This window comes from Octopus bimaculoides, chromosome 6 (assembly GCF_001194135.2).
Source record: "Octopus bimaculoides isolate UCB-OBI-ISO-001 chromosome 6, ASM119413v2, whole genome shotgun sequence".
NCBI lineage: Eukaryota > Metazoa > Mollusca > Cephalopoda > Octopoda > Octopodidae > Octopus > Octopus bimaculoides.
In genome coordinates this window covers 63,870,093-63,882,789 of record NC_068986.1, presented here as the reverse complement: position 1 = coordinate 63,882,789, position 12,697 = coordinate 63,870,093, and the positions used below count along the sequence as shown (strand labels likewise).

At 33.3% G+C, this 12,697-nt stretch overlaps 1 protein-coding gene across 31 annotated transcripts in view; it reads right to left on the bottom strand.

The window, feature by feature from the left end:
* LOC106878372 (rho GTPase-activating protein 5) overlaps positions 1–12,697 on the bottom strand; it is a 336,880-nt gene that overhangs the window by 109,978 nt on the left and 214,205 nt on the right. For all 31 annotated transcript variants that reach the window (XM_052968790.1, XM_052968794.1, XM_052968808.1 and 28 more), the window contains 5 exons: positions 10,736–10,859; positions 7,270–7,471; positions 5,610–5,774; positions 3,551–3,808; positions 1,638–1,816 (listed from right to left, as the gene is read on the bottom strand). In XM_052968790.1, the coding sequence (XP_052824750.1) occupies positions 1,638–1,816; positions 3,551–3,808; positions 5,610–5,774; positions 7,270–7,471; positions 10,736–10,859 (928 nt within the window). The remainder of the gene's footprint in view (positions 1–1,637; positions 1,817–3,550; positions 3,809–5,609; positions 5,775–7,269; positions 7,472–10,735; positions 10,860–12,697) is intronic.

Sequence of the window (12,697 nt, the reverse complement as noted above, 5' to 3'; positions counted from 1 at the left end):
GAGAGAGAGAGAGAGAGAGAGAGAGAGAGAGAGAGAGAGAGCGGTGGAATAGGAAATATTTACATATAATTCACACTTAGCCAAGGGTACAATGAAAAAAACCATGTTAGGCAAGAAAAAATTCTAACATTGAAAATTTGGTAAGGTCTCAATCACCAACAATTTGCAAAAAGTTGGGTTTTTACATCCATTTTATAATTATTAAAAGTCCTCTTAAGACTTTAACAATTATAGCCAAAAACTAATGCTCTTAAAAATTCTTCTCAACAACTAATTAAACCTACACCCTCTTCATGTAATGCGTATTAAGCATGTTGCCCTATCCACTTCTCAATATGGTGTGACTATTTATTTTTAGAATGACACTTTGGGGTAGATGTGAGACGCTGGATCTGGCAGTTTTGAACATGAATCAGGTAAAATATCTGGGCCAGATATGGCCAGTTTAAATGCTAAAGGGTTAAACATATGCACCAATGTAAAACATAAAAGGAGCAATAGAGTGACCAACCCTTTGCCTTCTTAAATGGGTGCCTATAATGATGTTTAATATTATGTGTTAAAATCTTAGTTGTTAACTTGTAGTGTTTGAAATATTTTGCTCAACAAAATAACAAATTCATTAATAATGTTCCAGTGTAGCTGGCCAAGATGCACATACAAGTTACACTTAGTGGTAAAGAGACTTTGACATGAAAAATGCATCTGATTCCAAAAACATCTACAAACATATTCAGTTGATCACTACACAACTGCACTGTTGAGTCATGTGTTTGCATGTTTGCTGGCTATTTGCCTTAAGGAGCCTAGTTTATCAAGTTAGTCATTAAATGAGGAGAAAGAAATTATAAAATGGTCAATCAACTGGCAGTGAAGTATGAAAATACTTGACAACCAACCAACAATTGCATATATGACAGTCAATGTTAGGATTGCTGAGACCCAACCCAACCCAACCCAACTGTTGGTTAAATACTCATATGTTGCAGTTCTGTATTCAATGATAATCCAATACTTACGCCTTTCCCATTCTAACTTGACTCACTCTCTGATATTAGCCATGAAGAATCATCTGTTGGTTTTGATGATGAGTATTCAGTGGTTGGATCAACTCAATTACTTGTTCATTAAATTAACTTGTAAGTGGCTGAGTATTCTATAAACCTGTTTACTCTTAAGAGAATTTTCAAGCTGAATCATCTTGGCTGCACAACACACAACAAGCCTGGGCCTCTGAATAACAGGTACAATGCATCAGGCAGGCTTCCATATAATTTCATCTACCCAATTCCCTTACATGGGTACCAAAGGCTACAGTAGAAGACACTTGTCCAAGATGTCACAAAACAGGATAGAACGCAGTCCCCTATGACTGCAATGTGATCTTCTTGCTCACATGTTGAATCTACATCCACACCATAATTCTCCATTAGTAGTACAGAATCAAGATAGCTGAAACATGGTTCACAATTGAAAACAACACCTACTTGAAGAACAATTGAATTTAAATCAAATAATACAATCTCAAAACAAACAATAATAATTGACCATCCAGGTCATTTTGGATTAATTTAATAATTTCTAGATTAAGAAAAAAAAAAAAGTTTTTAATAGGAAAAAGAAATGTTAATACATACGCTGGTGTTGGAAAGTGTGTGACGTAGTCATGAAGTATGCTTTCAGCTTTTCAGCCACAGAGCTTCCTTCTGAGATCAAAGTGGTAACATTTTCATCATGCAATAGAGCAGTACCAATACTATCAGCGATAGCAAGGACTAGAATAGGTATCTGGTGTTGCAGATGAGCAGCAAATGCTCTGAAATATATAATGAAAGGATAAATAATAATACTTTCTAGTTTAAGTATGTGCTCTCAAACTTTAGTAAGAAGTTATAGTGAATTACATTGATTTTACTATTTGACTTCATACTTATTTCATGAAAGGCAATATTGTCTCTGGAGAGATTGGAGCTCAAAACATGAAAGAGTGTACACCACAAGGCATTTCATTTAACAGCATTTAACACTAATGCTGCTTCTAGTCACCAAGCTAATAGTAATAAGCATTAACACAATTTTCTTTTCTTTTTTGACACATTAATAAGTCTGTTAACAAATAAATTTTCTTTTTGAACAAATTTTGCCCTGTTCTCAATTTAATGGCAAGGAAACATAGAAAATTACTAGTTACAAAATCTAGAAAACATGTTATAATGTAGCTGTTATTTCAAGGATGAAACAACTATATCTGAAACACAAAGGTTTTGCATTTACAAAACTTTGATGCCTATGAAAAATAAAAATACTTAAGATGTAGTAATTAATATTATTCCGTTCAACAACTTTGCCAATATGTTTTGTTCTATTAAGTATCTAGAACATTTCACATTATATATATATTGCAAGTTCATTATATATATTGCAAGTAAGAGGGAAATCTCAAGCAAGACTCAAACTCAAAAGAGACATGTCACCCAACAGTGATAACGAGTTAATTTAGCACCTTCCATGCAATCTGCCATCAACTTTTATAGAAGTTAATTTAGTGATTAAAAGATTTGCTTTTGGAAAGATTTAAATTAACAAACCTGAACTTAATGCAAGCTATATAATTCAGTGTGCTCAAAAAGTCTTGTCACTTTGTTAGTGACTAACTTGAACTCTCTCTCAAGAAGAACTTAAATGAAACTCAAGGAAAAATCATATACAGACACACACACAAATTTAGACAAAAACCTAGAAATACTAGATTTTTCAAAGAAAAAGCAAAAAAAAAACAACTCCAAATTCAATCTATTAGTGGCACAGTGAAGATTTTTAAGACATTCCAAAGATTCTTAATTTGAGATTATTTAGATGAATAGATGCACACACTTTGGTATGTGCTTTGACAGCTCAACCAACACACCAACTCAACCACATATTTACAAGCACTAGGAATTCTTTTAACTCAAAAGAGTCTTGTTGTTTTGTTAGCAACTGGCTTAAACTCTCTTAAGGACTTCAATAAAAATTGTATATACATACATACAGATATATACATGCATACATATATATATGCACATACATATACATATTATTTTCAAATAATTTTTTCATAAAAATCTTCCTCACATCATTTGCAAAGGATGTGGTGAAAAAAAATTTGAAAACTCTTGTCAAAACAGAAAAATATCCAACTTATATGGGTGTGCTATTCCAAAAGTCCACCAAGGTATTCTATTGTGAAAATTGCCTGGCAGTGAGAGGATACTCAGCTAATGCTGGCATCTTGCTAAAATGCACCCAGTTCATCTTGTAAAGTGGTTGTCAAATGAACAGAAACAACATAGAGAAGAGGGGATGCTTGAAACTTACTGGGTCCAAGACAATTTCTTTAGTGCTGATGCTGTGACAAAATACACTTAGCAAAATACTATAATGATGTATATATTTTACATAAACAAAAGAACTTAGATCTGGGTTATGACTTTGGGTCATCCTTACTACACTGCATTATAAGGCTGACTAGTAGTAAAATTGTTTTCAAAGTGTGAAATAAAATACTCACCTCATTGTTGAAAGGGAAGCTTGTCTCTGAGCTGAATAAATCAATACGTAACCATGGAAAAGTGTATCCCTCATGAGGTTAGCACCATGATATGAAGTTAACATGATGTTCAATCTCACTCTAAGATCATCTAGGAATATATCAACCAGCCATTGGCCATTATCCTTATTAACAACACGGAAGAATTCTTGATTGAGCAATGGGGCAAGAGCAAATTCCATGGGAAATTTATCACCACACATCATACACACAGCAATTCTGAAAGAGAGGAAGATTTGAAACAAGTAATTAATAATTCAAAACACATAAAAAGAATATTCTTAACAACTAAGACATTAAGAAAAATTCACCAAAGGCAAGAGCACAATGGCTGCAGAATCACAAGCATTATGCTATGAACTAGCCTAGAACTTCATAGCACTAGATTCTTTTGTGACAGATGTCTAAAGGAAACAAGAATTTAAGAAACTAAATTGTATCAACATGCAGAAGGCATTCAATATACAGCAATGCATAAAAACATGCTGAAACATCTCTGAGATAGCATTATACTAACTCTTAATGAAATAATTAACCTTCATTACGATACTTATATTAATATTTCGAATTACAATAATCTATGCTATAAGCTGCTTATTGATTAATCAGAGATATGTAACTTTTATTAAAGGAAAGCAATTACTAAGGTCTACACTTTCTAGAAAATTCTTAAAATTCCAATTTTGATATACTTTTTTTAAAAGAAAATCAAAATGTGGTTTTCAAGGTCTTATTATTAATGAAAATTTCAACTACATTATTCAATCAGAAAAGTTTATTTTAATTCCCTGAAAGAGAGCATTTTTGAATACTCCAGTAATACTTCAAACTACAAAAGTGTGCCCCGTCCCATTTTATTTTCTCATAAATTTCTGAAAACTGGATATTTGTTAATGACATTTTCTACATGGAGTTCCAGCATGGTTGCAGTCCAATGACTTAAACAAGAAAAAGGTAAAAAATACAGTTCAGATGGTGTAGATTCACATTATATCATAATTTGCTGTGAAAACTTTTTCAGAAGTGGGCGTGGTGGCTAATTCACAGGCCTTGATTTTGTTTCTTCATAACTTTCAAGGAAATGTGTATTTTTTAATGAAGTTTTCTATAAATATTTTCAGAAGGAGTAGATTATAATTATATTAGAATCAAATGTGAAAAAAACTGGAGGTGGGGGGGGTCAATATTTCCCATCCCGACTTGTTTCCTCATGTTTTGTACAATTATGTTGGAAAAAAAAAAAATTTTTTTTTGATGACTTTTCCACCCTTTTCCAAAAATTCTCTGAAAGGAATCTTTGTTGAAAGAGGTATACAATACTTATTTCTTTCATAATTCTATCACAGTCTTAATCCCTCTCTTTTAAGTAAACTCAAAAGTAGCCCATCCTCTATGTGGTTGTTTAGTATGCCAGAAATAGCAGAGATCATGTGGGTCTAAAAAGTAATTGTTTTCTCAACATAACTAAAATCTACTTCATCAAAACTTATTAAGAAACAAAGTTGAGATGTGTGAAATATTCGTCCCCACCCAACTTTTTTCTTTTTCACATTAAGTTTTAATGTAATCATGAGCAACATCATCTGAAAGGTATTTGTAGAAAATTTCATTAAAAAAATATCCATGTTTTGAATGCTATGTGGTGTGTGAATTATCCCTGACTGCATTTCCCATGCTTCCCAACAAATTCTGATGTAATCACAATCTACACTATCCAAAATGTATTGGTACAAAGTTTTATGAAAAAATATTCATTTTTCAGAAAGTCGTAAGGAAACGAGGTCAGTGGACACAATTCTGTAGTTATGCCCTAAATTTATTTATCGAATGAGTGAGTACTATCAGATGAATAAAGGATACAAAGGAAAATTAGATGTAACATACCAGGAAAATTACACAAATTGGGAATCCACTGCATAAATATCTTTTAGTGATTGGCAGAAAACTGCCCAGAGGGAATTTTTCTGCCAAATTTCCATTACAAAAATGAAAAACAAAAATTACTGGTTGAAATTCTTACCTCATATCTGCTTCTAAATAATCTGAACTCTGCCAACATGATAATAATGCAGAAGCAGCAGGACGTATTATGCTTTGCAATGCATGCTCAGTTTGTGCTTGAATGAATTTCCTTCTTTCAGTGCCTTCAGGTTCAGATGGAATGTAATAGAATTTACACTGCAGGCTGAAATGGAATTTCAAACTGAAGTGTAAGGATGCTATGAAGGCAGAGCCAAAAAAGTTAGTAGCTGGTTTTTTTTTTTTTTTTTTCACAAATACTTTCGTTTTTAATTTGAAATAATAAAAATAGCATAGAAAGAAACAAAATAAAGCAAAACAAATATTCTTTAATGTAAAATTTGTAGGCATCTAATAAGACAAAGTATTTTGGTTCCGAATATTGAAATAAATGATTTTTTAACAAAGATTGAAGACTCAGAAAATTCACTGGTGTAAAGGTAAGTGTAAATCCTTTCTGCCTTTCTTCATAGCAGTAATAACATAAGTGGAATAACCACAATTAGGAACTGAAATAGCTTGCCAAGAGTTTATATATTTTCTTTGCTTTTTTTTTTTTTAATTTTGAAATCTATATTTGAAAAGGTTCTCAACTACAGGAGGGTATGATGATTTTAATAATTTTTTTCCCTTCTTTCATTATTACACAGAGGCTCTCCTGATAAGCTTGACACCTGTATGTCAAACATGGGCTGGAAAGATATACAGTAGTTGTGATTAGGGGGAGGGGTATATGCATTAAGTAGGCTAGAATAATAGCAAAGAAGTAGAAAGAAGATTTAGTACATCTGTAGACTTATGACACAAGTGTGCTGTTGATTGGCAAACCATTGTCAATCAGCTTAATGAGCATTATAAGTGTGGTACTCCACAGTTTTGAAGAATGCCAGTTATTAATCAATACTGCCTTAAAGAACTGCAGTTCTTGGATGGATATTTGACAAAGTCCAAGAAAGAGTTCAGTTGCAGGAGAATGAAACTAAGTCAGTGTGAAACTCTGAATCATTTCAAGACAAACACTGAACAAGTACATAACTGAGAATAAAGAATATATGACAGCACTCGATGTTGGTGATATTTAATTCTAACAAGAACAGAGATGATTACTTTTGCATAGTACTTATTTATCTACTGTAAGAGGCAGGTTAAATCAATGAGAGTTCAGTGTCATATTTATAAACACAACGCAATATCAGTGACATGATATGTCACTGCTCTTTGGTAATAACAGGAGTACCAAGGTTTTTGATGTAGTAAGTGTTAGGTTCTAATGTTATACTTCAAAATAATGGTTAACATATGGAATTAAAACAACTGAAATGAATGTTGAAATCTGTAGCAATCCATAGCATATTATATAGAAATTAATGTATGAATTAAACAGATGAAGGTATCTTTTCAGGTGAGAGAAAATGCTTAGTCACAAAATACTCTTATCAACAACGATTGCAAACTTCAAAACATGACATATAACTGATTAATTTCTTTCATTTGAAATGCTAACATCAATGTACGAGTTATTCTTTGAGTAAAGAAATTTTCATGGTATCTTATATTCAGACACTGGTTGACTAGATTAAATTTTCAGCCATTCATTAAACCTAAATAAAATAACAAAACTCACCAATAGCAGTGAACTGAGAAAAAAATTGTATACTAACTTGTCTGCAAATTGTTGTCCTTGTTCTCTTAACTGATTTATCTCGCGTTCACTAAGCATAGGATTATGGAACTGGATTATCACAAATCGTAGCCTGTCCAAAACTAAACCATCTTCTCTAGCCAAATCAGACAACCAAGTCTGCTCCAAACTCATTTGCACATATTCAAATGTGTGATGAGAGTTATACACACAAACACAGCCTAAAAATAATAAGTTATGTTAGCAAATAACAAACAAGAAATGGTGTTAATAATGACAAGTAAAATGAAATTCATAAACTTAGTATTTACTAATGTCCAATTTAAATGGTCAAAATGTTTAGATATAAATAATATTCAGAATAAAAAGAAACCTATTTAAATAGTACTTAAAAGCACTGACGGATAGAGTGACGTCCCCTGATCAATGTGCCATTCAATTTCACTATTTTACCAGTTTGAGTTGAAGGAAGTTTACTAATATAGGAATTGAAAAGTCGGTGATTATGTTAATTTAGTTTCCAAGCCTCGGGCCAACCAAAGTCTTGTGAGTGAATTTGGTAGACGGAAACTGAAAGAAGCCCGTCGTATATATGTGTATGTGTATATGTTTGTGTGTCTGTGTTTGTCCCCCCAACATCGCTTGACAACTGATGGTGGTGTGTTTACGCCCCCCGTAACTTAGTGGTTCGGCAAAAAGGACCGATAGAATAAGTACTAGGCTTCCAAAGAATAAGTCCTGGGGTCAATTTGCTTGATGAAAAGCAGTGCTCCAGCATGGCTGCAGTCAAATGACTGAAACAAATAAAAGAGTAAGTCTTTTCATACATTTCTAAATGACAAGATCTTTGTATTTATTAACTATGATGAAATAATGCATTATATATTTTGAATAAGTTATCAGAAAAAGAAATATTTTTTTTAGAGAAAAACAAAAAAATTCCACCAAAATGATTGTGTATGTATGTACATAAATGGGGGTGGGCTTATTGTAGTACTTCATTTCATCTAAAGACAATACAGTATATGACAGAGTTTAGAGAGAAATACTCTACTGAATTTGATAAAATGGCTAGATATTTGAAGCAGAGGAGACAACAAAAATAGGATTTGAGCTCAGTACTACCGGATAACACTGATTGATTAATAAGTCTCTGGTGCAGTGAGCCATTCTAGTCTGCTTTTTTTTACCATTTTGGCACAGGCTGGACAAGACTTAAGGTAGTATTTCCCTAGTGTCACCAACCAGTACCTACTTTCCAAGTAAGGTTGTTTTTTATACCCCACTAGTCTTCACACATAAAAAACATCAAGCTACAGAACATATTTACAGGAGCTTAAACATGTCACCATGGCTCAAACAGTGTGAGGGCAAAGACATATGAGGTAAACTCACACCCTTCTTCTATTTTCCTTCACAGTTGTGAATTACAGGGTGACAGAAAAATACCCAGTACACTCTGTAAAATGGTTGATGTTTAAAAGAACATCCAGCTGTAGAAGTCATGCCAAAACAAAAATACTGTCATCAGACCCATTGGCTTCTGTTAAACCATACAACCCATGCCAATACAGTAAGCATAATAATGACACACATACCACATATATATGTGGACGAAAGTGCCATTGTTCACACTAACAGTGTTGGTTGCAAGCATGCCTGGGCTGTTTATTGTTCAGTAGACTATGGGATGATTAATTCGCTTAGAAACAGGAGGGAGACATCAGAAATGGCATCCAGATGTTAAAAATGCTGCCTCTTAAAAAAATGTGTGACCCATGCAAGCATGGGAAAGTAGACATTAAAACAGCAATGGTGTGTGTGTGTGAGAGAGAGAGAGAGACAGAGAGAGAGAGAGAGATTATATAAAATGAACTTCCTTGTGGTTACTTTCCACCAATTTCACTCAAAAGGTATTGGCCAGCCTGAAAGCTATACAAGACAATTACCTAAAGAGCCAAGAGCCATATAAAGATATATAACATGAAAACACATGGTTACAAAGTGAACTTTGCAATTTTTTATCCATGCCTGCACCCAACAAAAATACTTAATTCTCAATGATTTAGGGCATTTACATGTAAATAAGTATCATACAGAGGTATAGATTAGTACTGTAAGCAACAACAAATAGACAAGTCCTTTATTAGATTGCAGTGACATACAGGAATCTGCTAACAAGATAAATCTATGAAAGACTAGCATATTGTCTTGGAAGAAAAACACCTCTATATCTTTATTATCTGCAATCTGGGAAATGATCCATCAAATTGCAACACTTTTCAATAATGATGAGTTAAAAAGGAGAAAATAATTCAAAATAGAAAGTTAGAGAGAAGCAATTTTGTATAGCTGCTCAAATATTAACATCATGGGGAAACAGACATAAAATTATTGGAGTGGTAAAATAGTATACTTAAATGTTTCCTAACACTGATGTTCTGCTAAGATTGGTTCCTTGGTGGGAAGTAATTGAGAGAACTCTTGTTATGGATGGATCAGCAATCTATTGCAAATGATCTGCTTCTCTCCCCCACCCCACACATAACTAAGTGAACTGACACAATGTATATTTAAATAAGTTATGAGGTAAAACTTAAAAAAAACAAACAATTCATTACCATCATGGACTACCAAAGTGTGCATCTACAAAAGTCTGCAGTAAATTTGAACTCAATCTGTGACTTACTATTTCCATGCTTATCCATTCAGTCATTTTATTTCTCTACAGTGAATAAGGGAATGAAATGCTGGATGGCAGTGGCTCATCATCATCATTTAACATCCATTGTCCATGCTGGCATGGGATGGACGGTTTGACCAGGCTGGCACGCTGGAAGGCTGCACCAGACTCCAGTCTGATTTGGCATAGTTTTCTATGGCTGGATGCCCTTCCTAACGCTAACCACTCCAAGAGTGTAAGGGGTACTTTTACGTGCCACCGACACGGGTGCCAATTTGTATGATACCAGTATCTGCCACAACTGCGATTTTACTCGGCTTGATAGGTCTTCTCAAGCACAACATAATGCCAAAAGTCTCAGTCATTGCCTCTGTGAGGCCCAGCACTCGAAAGGAACTCAGCCACTTTGCCTCCGTGAGGCCCAATGCTCAAAATAAACTCAGCCATTTTGCCTCTGTGAGGCCTAACACTCAAAAGGTGTTCTTTACATGCCACCAGCACAGGTGCATTTGGCTTGCTCTCAAACCCAGCACAATGCTAAAGCTCTCTATCACTAGTCATTGCTCTGTGAGGCAGTAGTAAACTGATAACTGAATAATTTAACATTTGCTAAAGGTGATTTTAATTACAAACTTAAACTTCTAAGAATCTCATTGTAAATTATTCTTTGCTTCCATAAAAAAACAATTTCTTTAGCTTCAAGATTTAAAAGTAGATGGTCAATACTTTATCTCTCTTGGAATTTTTATTGATGCAAATGCAAACAGCTTTATTACCAGAGGCAAAAAAAAACCCTACTTACCATGTGGTTTAAAGGTAGGGGTTACAAATGCATGCTGTTCTTGAGTGACATCACCATCAATGGGACGGTAATCAAGACTGAACAAAATATCTTGACAGTTATATTCATCTTCTACACATAAATGCTGAAACAATCAAAAACATTAAATGGTATGTTTATAACAATATTCATAGAAATTCTTACATTAACAAAAGGTCAAAACATTTTTAGGGGAATATTGGATCCTAGAGGATGGAAACATAAAATCAACCCTGGCAGAATTTGAATTCAAAACATTGGGAAAGAAGACAAATATGGAAAATCAATCAGTCTGGTATTCTACCACTTTTTCTCCCATCCATAAATACAATAATGGATAAAGCATCCATTTTCAAGATCTGGGTGTTGAGTATTTTAAATTTAGAATGTTTGTAGTTGTCACTCACGTACATTGACCAACTAAATGTTTCAACATACAATGAAATAATCCATTTAAGATCTCAACATGACCTTTTTCACATCACTGTAGTCATTGTATTTCACAGGTCTGTCCTGATTCAGCAGACCTATAATCAAATTTATTCCAGCCATGGAATAAGGCTACATTATCCAGTGTGTCATTGTTTGTAAGCTGTTAGGATATGATTTGATATAAATTTGACTGATATTTCTAGCAAGATGAACAAATATCTAGAGGCACCCTTGATGGTGTGGTTTAACCACACAAGACTTGCTCTTGCAAGTTACAATGCAAACATTTCATTTTACTAAACTATACTAACAATGCTCAGATAATAATTTGTACATAGGAATGTTAATATTATTGAAAGAAAGAGACTAATTCCTTAACAATTATAAAAGAATGTTTAATGGTGCCAATACACTAGACTGAAACGTATCTATAAAACTGCTTTCTGATAATCTTGTTTCAAGAGATATAAAATTTAAACAGCACTTAGATAAAAGCTTGTATTTAATCATTTTCCTCAAAATCAGAAATCCATACAATTGATTCAAGCTATCCAAATGTCAGAATTTGGGATTTTGAATGAAGAATTTTAAATATATCAAAATATAAACTTTCACTTCCTGTAATTAATACTTGAAAAACAAATAACAAAAGAATTCTTAATTATTCCTATTTTGTATTATCAAAAGAAGTTTAATAAAAAAAAAAAATTTAAAAAAATTAAAAAAAACTGACTTCTGTGACAAATGGAGATAGCTTCTATGATGAGTGAAACTTATTTCTACAAGTGCAGCTGACATATATGTGAGTGAAACTAGCTTCTATGACAAATGCAACTGTTTTCTATGACAAGTGCAGCTAGTTTCTACAATAAATATAGCCTACTCTTCAATAAGCACATCTTATAATAATAAGCTTGTGTGAAGTTTTGACAGACATACTATGCTATGTGATTCAGCTTAATGGTCTAGTGAGCCATGCTATTTAATGAGATTAAGAAGTCAACATAGGAGCTCAACTTAACTTTGCTGCAGTTGGTGCCAAAAGGAATTAAATTCTATCAGGATGTTCTAGTTTCAAGCTCTATACAATGTCAGGCTCAAAAGACTTCTGGAAAGTATTGGAAAAGCTGAGTCTTTAAAGCACTAGTGAACGTTACAAACTGCTACTTCTGATCCAAATGCATTGTGGAATGCCTTAATTGAAGACAGCTGATCTAGATGCATTACGGGATACCTTTGCAATAGATATAAATTCTTTGTGTTTGGTCATAGTACACTTGAATGATTTAGCCCATACTTGAAACATTCCTTAGTAAGTAAAGACATTTTAAGTTCTACAAAATAATTATGAAATAATTACTCATACATTTCTAGCACCTAACCCTTCCACATAAATAGTTCTTTTATCACTATAATGAAAGCATTACATTCAGAACTCCTCATAAGCTTTAAAAGGACCATTTTTTAACTCCTAAATTGTAAAATGTCAAAATTCCATAAGGACCCCCCCCC